The sequence below is a fragment of the Taudactylus pleione genome, unplaced genomic scaffold (genome assembly GCF_031769625.1).
Source record: "Taudactylus pleione unplaced genomic scaffold, aTauple2 ptg000149l, whole genome shotgun sequence".
NCBI classification, from domain to species: Eukaryota; Metazoa; Chordata; class Amphibia; order Anura; family Myobatrachidae; genus Taudactylus; species Taudactylus pleione.
This window is the reverse complement of record NW_028284551.1, coordinates 1,548,173-1,569,101: the sequence shown is the minus strand read 5'-3', so window position 1 is coordinate 1,569,101 and position 20,929 is coordinate 1,548,173. Positions and strand designations below refer to the sequence as shown.

The 20,929-nt window shown below is 44.1% G+C and overlaps 1 protein-coding gene across 2 annotated transcripts; it reads left to right on the top strand.

Moving 5' to 3' along the window:
* Nucleotides 1–28: 28 nt before the first annotated feature.
* Nucleotides 29–20,607, top strand: RSL1D1 (ribosomal L1 domain containing 1). Of its 2 annotated transcripts, XM_088474223.1 has the most exons (9): nt 107–243; nt 2,403–2,542; nt 4,340–4,478; nt 4,954–5,102; nt 5,487–5,588; nt 5,677–5,770; nt 6,121–6,240; nt 15,040–15,243; nt 18,941–20,607. In XM_088474223.1, the coding sequence occupies exons 1-9, from the start codon at nt 205–207 to the stop codon at nt 19,280–19,282; spliced, it is 1,329 nt and encodes a 442-aa protein (XP_088330349.1). In that variant the 5' UTR covers nt 107–204; the 3' UTR covers nt 19,283–20,607. The 2 variants fall into 2 exon arrangements, with proteins under 2 accessions (XP_088330348.1, XP_088330349.1); XM_088474222.1 differs by lacking the exon at nt 15,040–15,243 and having other exon boundaries at nt 29–243.
* Nucleotides 20,608–20,929: the final 322 nt, after the last annotated feature.

Here is a 20,929-nt window from a genome sequence, read left to right as displayed (position 1 = left end):
TTTGTCGACTCCAGACATGGTAGTGTCTAAATCCCCTTCACGGAGAGGACCCTGACGTCATCAGACAGCATCCAGCGTCATTCCCCCTCCAGACATCTTTTACTACTAGAGACGCTTAATAAAGTTTTACTTGATGACGCGTTTCTCACGCGTGCGCAGTGTGTCAGTCACTCACTCCAGACGTACACACGTGTAGGGCGGAAGATGGCGGAGAGCGTGAGGCACAGCCTGGACAGCGCACAGGTGAGATCTACACACCCTCACCGACCCTGTTGAGTGGGGATGTGATCAGACGTGTAGAGGGCCGTGCAGCATGCCGTCACTCTGTCCTGTGCTGCTGGGCTCTGACGCCTAAGCTACCTCTCTCTGCTTCAGGGCTTTGGTTCCATATTAGCAGCTTATAACTTCTGTTCTAGTTTTCTAGTGAATATAACAGCGAGCTGTCATTCATATTATATAGTTGTTATCTACTGGTGGCACAGTTCATTAAATGCCTCTATTATTGTTTCTGTATATGGGATGTAGTCATGCAGCAAATGACTTTTCAAATGTGGTTAAATCAAAATAGTAAAAAAAATCAAATTGTAAAGGATACAAAGCCTGACATGCAGTGAGTTAATTGTCCATTATCCTATGTTTAAAACCCATCAGTTTGTGCAGAGAATTTCTGTTAACTGAGCCTTCAACCCTGTTCCTCAGACAAGCCAATTATTTCATCAAAGCAGACTTTACTCCAAATGTACTTTTCCCTCAGTTGTTGTTCAAACATTGTGCATGAAGCTAGGCAGTTATTACCAGTGATCGCAAATACGCGCTATAGCGCGTATTTTTCCCATAAATGAGGACCGGGGACTCACTTTCTCAGAATGGGTGGGTCCCCAAGGACGCGCTCCGCTGCCGGGAAATCTCTGGCTCCTGGTTACATGATTGATGTCACTCCTGGCCCGGCTGCAGGGGAGACATCAAAAAGGAGGTGGAGCCAGCCGTTACACGCCCCTTGATGCTGCAGCTCACTCAGTCAGTGAACTGTCCTAGTGTGAAGAAGGCTGCGGCCCAGCCTCCGGCTTGAAGACGACACCCTAAAGTAGATAGTGCTGTGGGTGGGCGTGGTGTGGTGCGGGCTGGGGGATGTAACAGATGTACCACTGGCTGGTCCACCGCTGTCCGGCTAGAAGTGCAGACGAGAGGCCATGCCCCCTCCTCCCTTCCTGCCTGCTTTCTGAGGACAGCGCGGCCATGGCCATTAATTCAGTCAGTTTCAGGAAGTAGAGAACAGCAGCGCACCTGGCCCCAGCTTTCTGCCTCTAATCCCTGCTCCCCCCCATCTCTAAAACCCAATGGCAACCTGTCCCTGCTTACTCTTCCCCATCTCCCCTCCACCTCATCCTGTCAGTGGCTTCTCTCACCCGCTAACACTCAGTGGCACCCAGACCCTTCTCTTGTCCCTGCCTACCCCTCCACCTCATCCTGTCTGCAGCTCCTCTCTCCCTCTAATACCTGGTGATACCCAGACCCTTCTCCTTTCCCCTCCTACTCCTTTCCCCAGCTACCCTCCTCCTCCTGTACATGGCTCTCCTCCACATCTAATACCTGGCATTCAGCCCCTTCTTCTGTCCCAGCCTACTCCTCCTGTCCCCAGCTACCCTCACCTATAATCTGACTCCACGGATCCTCCTGTTCCCGGCTCTCCACCTCCTACTCCTCTCCCCAACTCCGCCTCCCACACATTAAGAAGATGAGGAGCCATAAGGACCTGCAGCATGTGCGCAGTCGCCCCACATCTAGCTCTCACAGAATAAAAGGACAGAAGAGTACACAGCTAGAAGCATAGAATTATTTGAGCATTTCTGTTCAAAGATAAGAGAAGAAAATCTTTTTGGTATATTTTTAAAATGCATTTATCAGTGTGTGGATTTTCAAAAAATTTTATGCATCACCACTTTGTAAGAACAGTCTTATCACAGAAAGCGAACTACCGCAGCAGACTGCAGTCCCCATTATTGTCAATGGGTACTGCAGTCTGATCTTTGTGTACAAAACTTATGCTATTGGGGGTATCAGATGGGCATTCTAGGGGTATGTGAGGAAGTGTGGTGGCATATGGAAAGCTCTAAAGCATAAATTATGATGGGACCCAGAAATGGTCAGATAGGACCCCATTTTTTTTAAAGTGCTGGGACCCACATTTTGCCACTCAGCGCGATCACTGATTACATTTCTGAAACATTACACTACAAGTCACATTTTTGGCTCATGTATTCAATAAATAAAATTATACTACTGTTGGCTTCAGATATTTAAGGCTTAACAATTTCTTTAGTCATTTTTATAAGAGAAATGAGAAGCAGAAACCAATGTTGAAGTAAATGATCTTGACTTTTTTTTTTTTTCTCAATTTGCAGGTTAAGAAGGCAATCCAGGCCCTTTTCGCATATCAGAAAACAAAGGGAAAGGCTAATTCATTGCTTTTAAATGAACATGACCAGATATCCTTAATGGTTACTGTATGGAAAATTCCAGCTCGCCCACAAACCATCAGAATGTAAGCTCCTGTGTCTGATTATTCATTTACCTATCTCCAATTATATACTTGGAAACTGTAGTTAAAGACTTTTTCCACTTTATTCTTTTACAGTGGTATTCTGTTCGCCCATAACCTAGCAAATGTTGCCTCCCCGTATGGTCAGAGTGTATTGTACAACGCATGCTGCTGCATCTCACTCATGTTGGAAGTGATGGGACATAATCAATTAGCGGTGAAAATGGGCATTTTTTTCACCATTGGCGAAAACGGCAGTTTTTCGCCCAAAAAAAAACAGGAGAAAAAACTGGAGAAAAGTTCTCTACCAGACCAGGAGAAAACAAATGCACAATCCTTTTGGCTATAAACTTGGATTTATTTCAGAAACCCTTGGACACCTTCTCCCCCGACCCCTATCGCCCTTATGATAAATTACCATAAAAAAATTTTGACGAAAAACGACCACGTAATTGTTGGGTGTCCAAAGGGAAGTGAAAGAAGTCCCCACATTTTTAGCCAAAAATAGGGATTTTGCTTTTTTTTTCTCTCCTGGTCTGGGATGGAGAGAACTTTTTTCCTCCATTTTCACCTGTTTGCCGTTTTCGCCTGCGGCAAAAGAACCGTCTGTTTTCGCCGCTAATTGAATACGGCTCTTGGTTACTGTCTCCAACACAATTTGCTTTGTTATGTAGCAGTATGCTATCAGACCTGTTTAAAGGTCCCTGGAATCCAATCTTCAAGCTTTTTGGACAAATTACCCAAATATCTGTTTAGTTCTTCTCAACAAAGCACTTAATATCTACAAGCCATTTTCAGGTGCCTACTAATGTATCCTAAATTCAGTATACAATCTGGTTACTCTGTTTCCTGCAGGACAACTTAGGTTTAACACTCTGCTAGATTGTTCCAAACTTAAGTGCCTCCAATCTAAGATATCTTTCTTTATTTCTTATTTATACTCATTGGGGGATTTAAGTTGATTTATTTTTCGCCTTAAAAAATAAATCAATTCAATTGTTGCTCTGTTTGGGCACGAGAACCGCCAGCGCTGACTTTTCTGCCCACAACCTCATGAGGTTTACGCGGTAAACACAATCATATGATGAACGATTATCCAACGGATACACTTTGGGACTGTTTAACCTCTCTCATCAGACTTGTCTGTCATGTAATTTGTTAACTAATTTGTGGTCTGAAACTACAAAACGAACAAAGAACGAAATAACTCATCTCTTCCTGCTTAAGTCATCTGGTACTGTTTTATATCCTGGATGAACTAGTCTAAATCTGGGGATTCACACTGGACGTTATATCGCCTGTTCTATCCAATGGACAATATATCATTTGCATTGGCAGGTAGGTGCAGATGATGCTTGTGTGAACAGCGTCGTTCAGATTATCGCATCAGCCCTGCAGCACATCCAATACCCGATATATCTGCAGATATATCCACGCATCTAGCTGTGTGTACGGGCAACCCACCGACCGCCGGTGATTGACATATCAACTGCTCGCCCTGTTGTGATGTCAGGGCAGACACATTTGCTGGTGGTTAGTGTGTATAGCTTACCTGATCGGCTGCTCTGTCGATACCCAGCATTTACTTGAAGTGACAAATGCCATGAGCTGGTCTAGTTTGGCATATCAAAGTGCCCTGGTTGTCAGTCCGGGCTGCTTTAAATTTTCTTTTTGTCTTTTTTATTATCTACAAAATTCCACCAGAACCTAGTCTACTATGTCGTATGACATGCTTAGAAAACCTGTAGTAGGGTAAACTTTGTGTGTATTTAATGTATTGGTTTTCTTCTTCTCCTACAGTCCTCTACCTCATGGAATTAGACCTAGTACATGTGAAGTTTGTCTGTTCACCAAAGATGAGCCAAACATGAGTGCTGAACAGACAGAAAAGTTCTACAAAAAACTGCTCAATCAGCATGGAGTTACACAGATAACGGAGGTAAATACATAAGTGAATTGTAGAAATGATTTTTTTTTTTTACTACTTTTTAAATAGAATATAGTCAACTGCACAGGCATTTTTGTCGCACAGGTTATATATGGGAAAACCAATGATAGCCAGAGTGTTATAGGCAAGGTATCAGAATGTGCAGATACTTTCTGTACAGCCTTTGCTATAAGCATTTAATTAGATCATATGGGGAAGTTAAAAAAAAAAAAAAAAAAAAAATTGGGGTTCCTTTAAAGTACAGGCTGGCACAAATAAGTGTGCTCACTTGGCAAACTGTTCTCTATCCCCCATCTAGACTAAGCTAGCACTTGGTATAAACCAGTTGTTCTCGCCCTAAAGTGCATGATAAAAGCCAGGTCAAATAGCATGATAAACTTGGAGCTTTGTATGGGGTTGAATCCCTCCCTCTGTTTATTGTGAAAAGTAAGCTTTAGTTTGATATGATTTGATGTGGTTTTTCTAGGTCATTCCCCTTAAAAAAATGAAAAAAGAGTACAAGCCTTTCGAAGCAAAGCGCCGTTTGCTGAGCAATCATGACCTGTTCCTCTCTGACGATAGAATCCGCCGATTTCTGCCATCCCTTATTGGGAAACATTTCTACAAGGAGAAGAGGTGAGTGAGCACCTGGAACAGGTACCTGGTTATTAATAGAGCAGTTAAACTGTTTTGCAGCTGAAAATTAAGATTGTAGTTGTAAAAAGATGATCTTAAGAGTTTTTGTTATAGACATTTATGGGTGCTTTAACCTTTTGTTTTGTCTGATATGAGTGGCATTTGCCTTGAGGCATCTGTGCTACTATTCATATATCATGCAATCTTCTGCTAAAGAAAGTTTAGGTGTTACCTTCCACATATATTGCAACATAATTATACAGCTTTCACTTAAGGCAAAACCTCTGGTATATTTCTGATGCATTGCAAATTGACAGTATGCTTTAAATTTTACATTAAGGACGCAATCTCTTATAACCTGTGTGCAATTTTGTATTTTTCCAGAGAGCCCCAATCTGTGAATCTGAAGAGCAAGCACCTGGCTGCTGAATTGAACCGCTATATCCAGGGAACACAGCTTCATATTACCAACAAAGGCTGCTGCTAGTGAGTTTTTGAGAAATAATTTTTTGCTGCTCAAGAGATATTTATGAGATACATTTATTTATTTTTCTCACTTTTTTTTTTCTTGCAGCGCAATTCGTGTTGGTCATACTGGTATGGAAATGGCGGATATTGTTGAAAACACAGTCGCCGTTGCTCAAGCTTTAGCTGAGAAGTTGCCAATGGTGCGTGCCTCTTGTGTATAACATAGTTCTGGCTATGAGACTGAAATCCATGCCATCATTTCAAGTTCTGGTGACCTGCTGCTTTAGATAACTGTAAAACCTATTTTGCAGCAAATATGACTTTCTTTTGGTCTCATATTCTAATATCTGTATTGAGTGCGGGGGAATATATATGAGATGGCACTAATTGTGTGAAACCACCTATGGAAACGCAAGGAACATATGTACTTGGTTTTTATATTTGAGGGTTCCTCCCCTCCAAATACCACTTGTTTCCCTCTGTGATAGTGACGTAGTTAATACTTTGTTTTTGTCTAGTAAGTTATACAGGTTTTTCCTTTAATTTTCAGAAGTGGCAAAACATTAAAGTTCTTCATTTGAAAACCCAGAATTCTGTGGCTCTTCCAGTCTTCAACTCTTCTCTTGATAGTCTAAAAGAACTAGACATGGTGAAGGTAAAGGAAAATAAAGTAAGTGAGCATGCTTTAATCAATTAGGGGGGTATCCAATTAGCAGCGCTAAAGTAACACTGCTAATTGATTGTGGCAGGGCTATTCTATTATCCCCGAAGTGCCGCCCCATGCCGATACGTGGATATTTTTCGGGACCTGATGTGTCCCGAAAAATAATCCACGATAAGTGCCGTGTTTTCACCACCTAAATGGCGAAAACACAGGTCCTATATGTTTTCTGGAGAATTATCCTATTATTTTGACCAAAATAATGGGATAGGGTGAAATAAAACATCAGCAAAAATTGGGTGATCCCCGTTTTTCGCCGATCCCGCGGCTATCCATTAGCGCTCGGACTATGTTCGGGGCTAATTGGATACCGCCCATAGTCTGTTTGGAAGTTTGTAGACCAGAACAAAACACCCTTTGCTCCTTATGGTAAAACGTCTTCAGTTTACTGTAGTAAGTGTTCTGTGTATTTTATCCAGATGTTTTGCACTTCAAAGTTCAAAGGACCATGATAAATGTCACATATCGTCTTATGTATTTAAAAACAAAATTGAGTGTCCAAACATCAGAGCTTGGTTACCTGTCCTGTTCGCTCAATTACTTATGCCCATTTACAGCGTGGTAACAGAAATCCCCAATCCTGCAAAGGCGTGTATCATTTTTGTTTTCCGAGCATGGCTAGAGTGATTTTACAGAATTGCAGAGTGAGAGCTACATCAATCTGCATCAGCCCTATTATGTTTAATTAGTATCTTTGACTCATCATTTTCTGGATTGTTAGCTATTGTGCAGGATTTTTTTTCCTCTATCATCTTCTCTCCCCCATCCCCATCTATAACAAGCTTCCATCTTCCCCCTATTTGTAGCAACATTGGCAGTATCACTTAACGGCAAAATTTCCGCCTTCAGCTATACAAGGCCTCGGACTAAATCTGTTCAGTATTTTTGTCCTCAAGGTCAGCCTAAAGGCATGTTTTTTTCCCTAGGCTGTCGGCCTCCACAAGGGCCGCCATACCTGGTACCGAGCAGACCTATACTTCCAGATGCCCTGCTTCTTAACCCAAGGATAAAACTTCAGCCTGATGGGACAGACCTTCATCTGGGGGATTCCAGAGTGAGATACCGACTTTTTCAGTTCGCTCAGTGCTTGTGTCAAGTCACCACGGATGTTTGGGTAGTAGTTGTAGTCTCTCACTGGTACGCCCTCTCATTACTCTGACGGCCTTTTCACATGTTTTGGTACACAGGCCATTCTTCGGAACCGAACAGGGCCTTACAAATCCAGAGAGCTATACAGTCCTTGTGGTAAGCAGAGCTCTTTATGCCAGCCCCACTATCTCAGCGAGGAACTGTTTATTCTACTTTCTTTCTGGTGCAGTGGCGAATGGTCCTCATTGGCCTATCCTCTGTCTCAAATCCCTGCACCACTTCCTAAAGGTGCCTGGGCTCAGGAGGAAACCCCTACGCTCCATCATCCGAGATTTGGAACTTGGGGTCTTTATGGTATCGCTGAATAGTCAGGACATGTACCTACGGGTACCTGTAGAGTCCTCTCATCAGCGTTAGCTCAGGTTTGCTGTGCCACAGCAACACTTACAATTTTCGGGCTCTGCCCTTTGGACTGTCCACAGCCCCATCGGGGTTTACCATATTTATGGATTTTGTGACAGCCCACATGTTCAGTGAATCCGACTGCTCCAGTATCTGAACGGTCTCCTGCTCTTAGCAGGCTCACCAAAGTACTTTGAAACCATTTCAAGTTGACCATTACTTTCCTTCACAAGCACAAATGGTTAATCAACTAGGAAAAAGTCCTCCCTGAATCCCTCACAGGGTGTGATTCATCTGGGAGCCCTGCTGGATTCTCAGAGTCGGAGAATCCTTCTGACGTCAGACGAGATCTCCACTCTTCATCTAAGAGTGTGCGGATGTCTCCGAAATCGACAAGTGTCATTACACTCTGTAATGCGGGTTCTGGAATCCAAGGTGTCTACCTTCGGAAGAATGGAATATGCTCAGTTCCATTCCAGGCCTTTGCACAAACTAATCCTCTCCAGTTGGAACGGGTTTCTCCATCAGATCACGATTGAGACGATGATGCTCTCTCCGGAGGTGTGTCTGTCTCTGTCTGGGTGGCTATGGCCATCTCATCTAGGGTAATCCTTACAACGGACGCCAGTCTCTGGGGTGCAGTGACCGGTCCGCACTCCTTTCGGGGCAGTTGGACGTCTGGAGATTCCGCCCTGCCAATGAATTTATTGGAACGTTAAGCTGTCTTAGGCCCTTGTTCTGGCCGAACACATACTTTACGGTAAATCTGTGAAGGTTAAGTCCGATAACGTCACAACGGTGGGTTACATCTAGTAGACTCTCGTAGTTGGGCAGCAATGACAGGAAAGTCACATATATTCTGACATAGTCCAAGGGTCTCCTCCCGGCCTTCTCTGCAGTGTTCATTCCGGGAGTTCTCATTGGTAAGCGGACTTCCTCAACTGTCACGACGTGCATCCCAGGGGACTGGTCTCTCCGAGAGGTTTCAACTCCTAGTGACCAGAGGGGGCCTCCCAGAGGTGGTCCTCATGGCCTTCTGACTCTATCGCACACTGCCGGTGTTAGGGTCCAGAACTAGAGGTACTGAAGCAACCTTCAGTGACGCGTTGCAAGTGAAGGGGACTTTCCACTTTGTGTACCTGTTTCTTCCGGTCCCCCTTCTTTCTCGAGGTCTTCGGAAGTTTCAATCGAGACGGAGGTACTTTCCTGCTGGTGGCTCCACATTGCCCCAGATGTCACTGGTACTTAGATTTTCGGAATCTCCCCATCGACACTCCATTCCTGCTGCTTCAATATCCGGACCTGTTGTCTACGGGTCTTTGCCTTTCCATGGACCTGGATCATTTGTCTTTGACTGCATCCCTACTGTGGTCCTAAGGCTTCGCTGGCTCTGCCTTCATTGGGATGTTTAGAGCGTGTAGGCCAGCTTTTGCTGGGCTCTACCACAGAATGTGATATACCTAATTCTTATGGTATCGTACCTGCAGTTACGATCCTCAGCTGTTTAGGATTTCCAGAAGTTCTAGCATTCCTTCTGGCTGGCTTGGGTTTCGCCCTCTGCCTGGTGTTCCTGTAAGTGTGGGTCACATGTGGAATTGCTCCACTCTCTGGTATCCATACCCTCCTTCCAGGTGTTTTCTAAATTCTACCTCCCTTTCCCTTTATACCCCCCTAGAGGCTCCTTGGGATTTGGCAGTGGTTCTTCGTGTCGTCCTGTGGCTTCCATTTGGACCACTAGTTTTAATAGCCCTTATGTGGTTTATGGCTTAGACTCTCTGTCTTATGGTGTTTACATCTGCCAGGAGAGTGGCGGAATTGCGAGCGTTCTCATCTGGCTCCCTCTTCTGGATATTTCACCAAGACAGGGTTGTGAGTCGCACTTGCCCTGTGTTTCTATCTAAAGTGTTTTTTAAGTTCCTTATTATTCAGGAACTTATTGTACCTACGTTTCAGTCTCCAGTCCACTCGGCGGGGGTGGCCTCATTGACTGTGGTCCGGCCTCTCCGAATTTTCCTGATCTGTTCAAGTTTCTTCAGGAAATCTGACTCCTTATTTGTAGTCTACGAATTTCACAGGAAAGGAGGGCCGGCCGCTAAACAGACAGTGGCTAGACGGCTTTGTATGTCTATCTCAGGCGCCTACACATAGAAAGGCCTTTCTGTTGATGCTAATTCTACTCTGGTTGTGGGCGGCTCGCTGTGGCGCATCGGCTGTTCTGCCTTGCAAGGTGGCCACGTGGTCTTCTGTCCACACCTTTCTAAGGTTCTATGCATTGAATTCCTTTGCCTCTCAGGATGCCTTCTTTGGGCATCGGATTCTCCTCTCATCACAGGAGCGTCCCCACCCTTATAAGGACTGCTTTGGGACATCCCCAAGGTCAACCCTGTGGATCCCCCTATGGACTCTGAAGAAGAAAATGAGAGATATGGTAAGAACTTACCCTTGTTATCTCTTTCTTCGAAGTCCATAGGGTCCACAGGGCACCCGCCCTGACGCACCTGGCTTCATATGGGCTGTGTTACTGGTCACCGGTTTTCCGTCTCCTCTTCAGTGAGTATGGTTCTTGAATGTTCCAGTCTTCTCTCTTTCTTTCCTCCTCCGGCCTTTGGCTACTTACAAACTGAGGTGCCTCTGGCTTGGGGGCGGGGTTATAGGGAGAGTGGACCCAGTGCATCCTGGGAGCTAAAAGCTTTAACTGCGTGGTGCCCGGATTTGGTTCCCAACCTATACTCAACCCTGTGGACCCTATGGACTTCGAAGAAAGAGAGATAACAAGGGTAAGTTCTTACCATATCTCATTTTTTGTGGGGAGGGGGGGGGTCTCCTCTTTTAGGCCATGTGGTTTCAGAATTGTTTTGACTCTTGGGTCAAGGATGCTGTCGGTAGTATGCAAAATAGAGTTCTCTGGACCTCCTCCTTGGAGGTTCTTTTCCATAGGTCCTCCGGCTTCCCACCAAAACAGAATGGCTCTGACAAGTGCAATAGACTTAACTTTTTTCAGCAGGAGTCATCGTTCCTGTCCCTGTTGGACAGAGACAGACTCCAACCTTTTTGTAGTGCCAAAACCAGATGGCTCGGTCCAACTCATCCTAAACCTAAAGGCCTTGAACGTTCATCTGTGTTTCGACAAATTCAAGATGGAATCCCTTCTGTCAGTTATAGCCAACATGGAAGTTCTGGTGTACATGCACATTCCGGATGCTTATCTGAACATTCCAATATGGGAGCCACATCAGCCCTACCTCCGGGATGCCCACTTCCAATTCCAGGTTCAGCCTTTCGGATTCTCCTCTGCCCGACGTGTCCTTACTGAAATAATAGTGCTTATGTTGGCTCGCCTCCAGTCCTTGAGTGTTGATTGTTCTCTACCTTTAAGACTTTCTAATGAAGGCTCCGTCCTCAGAAATGCTTTCATCTATTGCTAATACATCACATGCTTATCTCTCGCCGCTGGATGGTAATTTAAAAAACATCCAATCTGGGTCAGCTTTGGAAGCTTATTTATCTTTGAATGCTATTCGATACATCCCTTTAGAGGATTTTTGTCTCTCCAGGTGTTAATACGATTAGTGCTCGAGAAGATTATGCTCACAGTCCATCTATGCATGCGTCTCTTGGTGAACGGGTATTGGAATATTTGTGTCTCTATTCAAGGCGGCATGTCCCTTCAGTGGTGGTTGGACTCCAAACATCTCAGGGGCGGGTCAGCCGTTCACCATTTGGAATTGGACGCTGGTCACCACATCTGAAGTTGGGTCGTCGTCCTTCAGTATTAGTTCCAAGGTCTCCGTCCCATATGGAAGCACTGCTACCCATAAATGTCCTGGAACTCAAAGAAATTCTCAGGACTACTGGCTGCTGTGTAAGTCCAGTCAGGCAACCCACAGTAGTGGCATACATACAAGAAAGCACAAAGCCATCTGGCAATGCAGGAGACCACTAAAATTTTCCAGTGGGTAGAAAAGTATGTTCTAGCCATATCTGCAGTTTTCATTCCAGGACTCGATAATTGGGATGCAGATTACTTGAGTCATCTGGATCTTCATCCCGGCAAGTGGTCACTGAATCCAGAAGTGTTCCAGGCCCTGGTACAGCAGTGATCGCGCTGAGCAAAAAAACTATGTGGGTCCCAGGGATCCCTTACTTTAAAAAAAATTGGGGTCCTACTGTGCAATTTCTGGGTCCCATCACAATTTATGGTTTTGAGCTCCTCATATGCCATGAGACCACCCCACATGCCCTACACATACTGTACACTATGGAAGTCGGTCACCAAACACGCCTTATTCTTCCCCTTAGTGTCATCATTGGGATCTCCCCCCAGCCCCCATGGCCATAACAGCACCCAAATCAACTTATGAAATGAGCACAGACTATATGGGGCCTACGTATACAGCTGATTTTACATAAAATTATGCAAAAACTGCATAATTATATGTACTAATTGCACAATGCAGGAGATTTCACAGAAATCCCCAGCAACTGCTAATTAGCACTTCATTATTATCAATGGGGACTACAATCTGACCACTATGTACTAAACTACAAAAAGCAAAGCTTTTCAGAGTTTATCCCCGGTAGTTTACACTATCTCCAGATGGTGTAAACTACTGTAAGCCTATGGGGGCTCCAGATGCAGGAGAGAGATCTTTCAATCTCTCTCCCTGCACACCCCGGCCAGCTCCAGAAGCTGACATTGTGTGCATGCGCAGTGTCAGCTTCACCCAGAGAAGTCTTTCACTTTTGTGGAAGACTTCTATAAATTGTTGGGGATATAGCTCGCAGGGACAGCGGTTACTGCAACCACTGTCCCTGTGAGTTCCCCTTTGTACATAACCTGGCACGCTGGCTGGCACTGGGGCTTGGCCAGACCCCGCCAGCAACCTCTTTAATGTTCCCGAGCTGACTGCTGGAGAGGTCACTGATTCACGGCTGGCAGCGGCGGCTCCTCTGCGGACACTATAGAGGCGGCAGGCCGGCAGCAGAGCTGACAGCTTTGACTGACAGCAGCTCCCCGCCAATCACAAGCCAGGACGGGAGCTTCGGCCAATCATAGGTGAGCAAGACCGAGCTGTTGGTTGCCAACCACGTGCAGCAAGAGCAGATCCAGCCCAGCACTAAGTTTCATAGAGAAGCCGTCAGTGACACGGACAGCGCGTCCTATGGGTCTCTTTCTGCCTATTGTGCGTATTTTGCAATCACTGGTACAGATGGGGGCTCCCGGAAATCGAACTCATGGCATCCTGTCTCAACCACAAGGTCCCCCACTATTGTTCAAGAACAAGGGATCCCACAAAACTGGCGGCAGACAACCTGTCTCTGCTGTGGTCCTTCCGCTTAATTTATCCATTTTTGCTTCTCCCTTGGGTTCTCAAACGCATCAAGCGGGAGCAGGAAATAGTGATTCAGGTGGCCCCAGATTGGCCACGGTGGGTGTGGTATTCAGATCTTCGGAGTCTTCTGATAGATGACCCATGGCCCCTTCCACTTTGTCAGGACCTGATTCGGCAAGGCCATTTATCCATCCAATCTTATTTTGGTTGCATTTGATAGTGTGGCTGTTGCAGTTTTGAGATCAAAAAGGAATTCCTGACCCGGTTATTCTAACATGCTTCAGGCCCAAATCCGATGTCAACTCAGATTTACCGCATCTGGTGGCCATATATATCTTGGTGCGAGGGGAATAAATTTCCTCTTACCTCTTTCTGCATCTCTTGTCTTCTGCTTTTTCTTCAAGCTGGGCTGGATGAGGGTCTCCGTTTGGGATATTTGAAGGTGCGGGTGTCTGCTCTCCATTTTTTTGTATTTTTTTTTTCCAGCGTTGTTTAGTCTTCCTGCTATCCAGACGTTTATACAGGGGGTATTTAATTTGCAACCCCTTTTCCTTCCTCCCAGCAGCTCCTTGGGACATAAATGTTGTCCTGACTTTACAAGCTGATTGGTTTGAGCCACTGAAGTTGGTGGACTTGAAGTTCCTGACTTAGAAGAAGGTCTTCCTTCTGGCAATTGCTTCTGCCAGGAGGCTGTCTGAGCTCAGTGCCCTGTCCTGTCGCTTTCCATATCTTGTATTCCATGACAGGGCAGAGCTCCATACTAATCCTTTCTTTTTGCCTAAGGTGTCCAAATTTCATTTAAATCAACATTTAGGGGCAAATGTAATAGGGTGAGAGTTTAGCACTAAACTCACATTGGTCGAGTTTTATCTTCAAAATGGGAAAACATCTGGATGAGATTTTAAATCGTGAGAATTTTTTTAGTTTGAAAAACATGCGAGTTTGCTCTGTTGCTTTGTTCTCCGGAGTCTATTACATTGGCACTCACATTTTCTAATCTCTCACCCTATTACATTTGTCCCTTAGTGTTGCTCTGCTCATTCCTTCGGCTTTGTTTCTTTGACTTCTTCTTTGTGGAAGACAGATGACTTGTTCATAGTCTATGGTGCCCACAGATGTGGTTAGCTGGCCTCCAAGCAGATGGTGGCTTTGTGTTGTTCGGCAGTATTACGTTGCTGTGGGTAAGACCGTTTCAGCTCATTCCACTTGTTTGGTGGGTGCCTCTTGGGCTCAGCTGTGTCTAGCTGCCACATGGTCTTTGCATACTTTTGTAAAGTTTTATAGTTTCAATACTTTTATGTCCAAGGAGGCTAGCTTTGGGTGCTCCCTCTCACAAGGCCTGCTTTGGGACACCAAACTCCAGTGTCTACCAGTGGATGATGGAGAACACAACACGATTTTTGTACTTGCCAGTAAAATTCAGGACACCCTCCCTGCGCTCTGTGGTTTGCTGTATTTTCTTTCTCTCTGTTGAGTGTTGACTGTTATCCTATGGTTGCTGCAAGTTTCCTCTTCTAGTTCGGGACCTGTTGTCCTGTGGGTTATGGATTTTTTTCTGTTGTTCCTGTTCCACTCTCTCCTCTGACATTGCTTGGTTAAACTTACCTGAGTCAAGTGGGGTTTAGAGAGGGGGGGGGGTTGAGAAAGAGTCTGTGCCAAATTGAAAGTGCCAGGCTCCACTGACAATAACCCAGCGTATCTCCAGTTCACTTACATGTAAAGGACCAGTTGGTAGGTTGCAAATAATGGCTTTGAAGGCAGAGAGGACTGGTCCAAAACTCCACTCATCATTTGAACAAGTGTTTTTCTGTGCTTATGTATAGTACCATGCTAACACTTCTCAATACCTTTTTGATGTTCTGTTTCATGTACATGAATTTTGTACAGTGAAGGTAACCTATTTTGTTTGTGTCCTGTATCAAAGCCTAATAAAACGAAGAAGAAGAAATCTGCTAAACTCAACAAGCCGGTAACTGCTGTCTCTGGAAAAACTTGTGAAGCTGTAGCAAATGAGAGAGAAGAAGAGTCAGTGACTTCTCCCAAACAGCAGAATATATCTGATGATGAGGAGATTCCTCAGCTGGTTCCTATTAAAGAGCCCACTAATACAAAGAAAGACAAAAATAAGGTAACATGAACTCCATGAAGATAAACTGGTCCTTTTTGATTTTCGTGCATATTTGCACTTTTCCTTTCATCCACTGGGGGACACTGAAACACTGGGGTATAGATGATGGTGTGTGGAGCCTGGCACCTAAATCTTAAATGATTTGAACAGGGCTCTCCCCTCTATACCCCACCTGCATTGTTTATTTTAAGTACCCGTTAAGCCATATGTGTGTTTTTGTTTTTTTTGTTGGTTTTTTTCTTTTTGTTTAGGCTGCGGTCCATTTTTTTTCTTTTTTTTTTCTTTCCCTGTATTTCCTGCCAGACAGGCTACGTGCTAGGGGAGCCTGCCTGCTACGTTGACGCGTCCTGGAGGTACCTGTCCGGGCTTCCTGAATGCAGTGTCTGCCGATGCTGCAGCTCCATTGCGCACGGGTGCAGTGTGTCTAATTTCACTTTCCTTCCTTCTTGGCACCTACACACTACTACTCAGTGGCACCCCCATTTGAAAGAGCCCCCTTTCAACAATGTTAAAATACTGGGAACTGGAAGTGTGTTGGCACCCTTTCCACTTGCAGTCTATTCTGTTGGTATAACAGTACCCCTACTGTGTGGAAGGCAACTAATATAAGAAAAGAAACAAAACATATACAGGCACTATGGATGCTCAGAATTCAGTCAATTTCTATATTGGTAATTTACAAAATTTAAATAAGTCCCATCTTTTTCCACAATTTTTCTTATGGTGTTTTGAAGTGAAAGTCTCTTCTTAGAGTTCCGTCTTTAAATAAATGCTGTCTCTGTGTGTCAAAGAGAATCTTCCTATTGATGGATGTCTTCTATTTTGTTACAAGTTGTCGGCTCAAAGAGATGGAGAATATGAAAAAAAGAAAAGCATATAGTGTAGTATGTTCTAAAAAAAATCACACTTTATTCGCAACCATATAAAGCGCTTTACATTAGGGAATAATCCCAAATATCGATAACACGTATATGCTGTCAAAATAGGTGCATATTTATTTATACAATCCTCCTGAAAGTGTCGTGTGTGTGTACCCGTATCTTGAAAGCTCCAGATTAGGAGCAATGGTGAAAGCATATAACAGGGGTGCTCTGGATATCTCCACTTCGTCCCTCAGATGGAAAACAGGACGCCTGCTGTCACCATTGGTTCCTTTTCACCAGCTGTCAGGGTAACTTTGGGTAGTTTTCCTTGCACTGTGGTCACATTTGGAACCTCTAAATCGCCACCAACATGTTTTGAATCCAGAAGGATTCTTCCTCAGGGCTGTATGTGTCCATCTGTGTCCAAATCCCCTTTTATATAGGTAGAGGGTAACTTCCTCTCCACCCCGGTGACATTATCGCCCTTCTCTCATCTCTGAAATTCTTAAAAGCTATAGAAAATGTAATTATTGGGTCTCCCCTAAGAGGTAATTGGGTCCTTATTATTTGAAATGCCATTTAGGTGATTGTCTTTTATTAAGAATGAAATTTCTGTTCCATACTCAGAATTTACATGACTGCCGCAACTGGAAGTGTGTGTCACATGACACGCTTCCGGCATTTTTAGCGGTCATTGCTCAGAACTGAGCGCGGGAGCTGTATTCCGTGTGCAGACTCCCTCCGCCTCGATTTCGTCCCCGGAAGTGCGTCGGATCTGCCACAACTGGAAGTGCGTGTCATATGACTGACTTCTGGCACTCTTAGCAGTCATTACTCCAGGCTAAGCGAGGGAGCTGTATTCCACGTGCAGACTCCCCCCGCCTCATCTCGTCACCGGAAGTGCATCGGAATGGCCCACTTTCTGTTATTGCGCTGTGCCAACTGATGGTAAACACTATGACCAGGGGATGAGTGGGAGTAGCGGATGGAGCACCCCCAAAAATAACTTTTACCTACCGGTCAAGGAGAACGGTGGGGGCTCCCTGGAGCAGCCGCCTAGAGGGAGTGGTTAAAGTACATGTATGAGCACCAGTAGCACTGCAAAGAAAATGGTAGGAAGAGGGACTTTATCTCCACCACCACAATATAACCTCAAGATTGGTGTACACTTAATTTGAAAGGTGGTACTACACTCTTTCAAATAAGTGCTCATACTGATCACCAAACAATAGCTCTCTGCACTACAGAAAAAGAATGTAGGCTAGACATGGGGGAAGATCTCGCTTATCCCCCCCCCCCCCAACCAGGCTACATATAAATAAGGTGCGACCACTTTAGAAAGAGGGTGATCCCCACTCTTTCAAATGTTGGGGGCCCTTAGTACATATTTCCTTGTGATCACCAGGAAATGTTACCCCTATGTTACCTATCACCTCATAGTGAAATCGGGCAGTCCACACTTTCAAAATATGAGGGCTATTGTCTGGTGATCACCAAACAATATTGCCATGCGCAACGTAAAATAGCCGTTTTCCTTCTTTGAGTGGGAAGGCCCTATGTGCCTATAATTACATCTGTAAATGTGGTATCACTCTCATATGATGGAAGTTCCCTCTTTATTATAATTAAATGTCTCCTCCATAGCAGCTCTTGTCTGGTGATCGCCCAGTGCTACGGAATAAAACAATGTTCCATAGATGGGGGAAGGGCACAAGGTGCGCTATTTAATTTGGCGCAATGCTAAATAGCCCTGGGAGGGAGCTCCCGGAGCTATTCAGTCCCCCGCTCTGTTTGGCCCGACAGTTGCCAGTTCTCGCGACTTAACATGGGTGTTTACTAGTGAGAACCAGCATCATCTGACTAAAGTGCCGGCCGCTCTGCTATTAGCGCTAAGCAGGAAAACCACCCCGCAGCCGGCACATTTGTCTAATTTCTCCTTGCACTCAGGGCGGATGTGAGAAGAAATCCTTTTGTCAGACCAAATATCGAGCTGAATTTAATAGCTTTGGGAGCTCCCTCCCTGGACTATTCGGCATTGAATCGAGCCAAATGTCTCCTCCATCTTGTGTCAAAGAAAAAAAAAAAAGTGGTTCCTCACTTAATGCGATATAGTTTACTATTTCTTAAATTAGACAACCTATGTTGGGCTGCCATGTTGCTCTTGTGCATTAGTATAAAGCTGGGTACACGCCTTATGATGGCCGATCTGCGATGTTTCGTAATGACCATCGTCATTGTTTGATGATTTGGTTTGTCGCATCTTCCCATCTGATGTGCTCCACAGACGAAGCGGTGTTACATTAAGCATGTAACAATATATATTGCATGATCATACTGCGGATCTTGCAGCGTGTATGCTACCATCGCGTAAAACTTTAAGCAAGAGTAGAAAGCCTAGGGACTGCCTCCTGTGCACGACGGTGAAGAATAAGAAACAAGTGTTTTGTGGGGGGGGGGGTTTCCTAATGTCCTTTCTACTAGGAAAAAAACATAGCCCACCATACAGTATGTGCCCATCTTCTGTAGAAACAGTTATAATAATGGAAAAAGGGATTTAATGGCAAGTAAACAACGTTTTTTTAAAACCATGGGGACACAGGACTCGCTGAGATGTTTTAGGTTTTTAGTTGTAAAGACTGACTCCATCCTGCTTGCTCAAGGTGGGTAAGAGGGGCAGGATGCTGTGCCTATTTTATTGTTTGGAATTTTTTTTTCCTTAAACGCCTTGCTTCCTAATGGTGTGACTTACCTCCCATTTGTTAGGTTGCACTCCACATAGGCTTCAGACGCCTTTGTCTACAATTACAAATCTAATTGTATTTAATCTTTTACAGAAATTGGGCACCATAAAATCACCAGTGGAAAAGTGGAAAGCAGGTGAGAAAAGGAAAGGGATTACAGAATCCACTCCAAAACAGTCAGCCCAGAAGCGTAAAATTAATGACCTTGAAAAGGATGAGCGAGAAACTGCAAGCAAATATAAAAAAGGTCTCCGTATAAAGCCACTGCGGAAGGAGACTGAAGAGAGCTCTGCACCCAAATTCAGACTTCTTAAAAAGACTCCCAAAAAAGCACCAGGCAAATCTGTGCTGAAACTCTCAAAATCTGCCCAAAAAGCCCCTCAAACTCCAAAACTGAAGCAAAAGAAGAAAATTAAAATCCCAGAGTCTGTATGATGCTGTAATATCAAAGTAATGAAAGTTGTGTGTTTTTTATATAATTACTAATTTCTAGGTCATTCTTAATGAGCATTGTAATAAAGTCATACCTATATTTTGCCTGTGTATAGAAGCAGCTGTAATAAATAAACCCCACACAATGAGGAACCCTCCTTTCGCTTACTCAACGGCGTATACAAACCCTGCTGAATAAATTCAAGATTTAAAATTGTAATTGTTTCAGAAGACCTTCTGGTGCAGGCAAGCCTTCTCCCCGCTACCCCCTTGTAGAGTATCTTTAAGTTCTTAACCTATTACATGTTCCCTGAAGAGGCCTTTTTTTCTGACTGTAAGGCCCGTATTCAATTTGAAGCGTTAAGTCCCCGCCGATGACGTCATTATCGCCTGTTTTGGTTTTACCCCGTATTCAATTTGAAAGACTTAACGCCTAGGTGGAAAGTCAATGCAATGTAATAGGCGGTAAAGTATCGCCTATGAATGGTAGGCGGAAAAAAGTGCAGAATTGGGGTTTTGGGGTGCAATGTTTTGGGAACCCCCATGCAGCCTTCAGACAGTCCTCCAAAGGTAATCTGTGTCAAAAAATTTTTTAAACTTAGACACCCCAAAAATTTACTTTGAATAAGGGGGTGGAAAAAAATGTTGGGGTACAAACTTAAAAACTAGCGAACTTGACTCTGGGGGGGTCCCCAAGTATGCCCCAATTGTTTTTTATTTATTGCAGGTGTTTGCGGCAAGTGGATTTTTCACGATTTTTTTCAAGTTCACTTTTTCAACTTTAAATATGCTGACCCCCATTTTCAAATACCCCAAATTTGCTGGGATAACTTATTTTCTGGAAGAAATACTCCTAAATACTATTCTGCATCAGGTATGGAAAAACACTATTTAGCAGCTATTGAGCCCATTTAAAAACACCAAATACCTTCAGCAAGCCAAATCGAGGGGGTATATAGTGAACCCCCATGTCAGAGCATCATTTGGGGGGGGGTGACAGGCTGATCTACCCAAAAATGGCAGCACTTTTCGCTTGTTACAGTGTCGCCGGGTGCCGTTTACACGTACTTTCAAATTGAATACGGGGTACGATACTTTAACATCTACAAATCAGGCAAAGTTGGCGTTAAGTCCAGGGCCGCGTTATCTTAACGTGGCTCGGCTCAAATTGAATACGGCTCTTAAATGGACATTATTTTTTCATATTTGCTAACCTAAAAATTTTTGAATTGAAGCCGTAAGCAGTTTACCGCTTGCCTTGTTACCATTTCAGGTTAGTCACTGAACTTGAATTTCTTCATTTTAATAAAAATATTTTTTTTGTAAAATGTTTGATCAGTTATGTATGTATTAAATATATAGATTTGTGACACAATGTGTTTTGCAGACCTAAAACCAATAAGGAGATTAAATAGAGCAAATAAATGTGGTCATTGTAGAATTTTCAGTCTATTTACAGGTATGGAATGATATCCTGTGTCCTAATACATATACTCTCTCACATCACATACATTCCTTTGGAGATTTTGGGATTTCAGGACTACAGAAAAGAAAGCGCCTCCATACAACACTGTTCAAGCCATGTTGATTTTCATCACCTTGATAAACTTAGAATAAAAAAATGTATATATAAAAAATAGTAGTAAGCTT

Excerpts from the sequence above, each read along its gene's own strand:
- RSL1D1 (XM_088474223.1), top strand. The coding sequence starts at position 205 with ATGGCGGAGAGCGTGAGGCACAGCCTGGACAGCGCACAG. Across the intron at positions 2,543-4,339 it reads CGCCCACAAACCATCAGAAT|TCCTCTACCTCATGGAATTA; the intron begins GTAAGCTCCTGT and ends CTTCTCCTACAG. Across the intron at positions 5,771-6,120 it reads TAGCTGAGAAGTTGCCAATG|AAGTGGCAAAACATTAAAGT; the intron begins GTGCGTGCCTCT and ends TTTAATTTTCAG.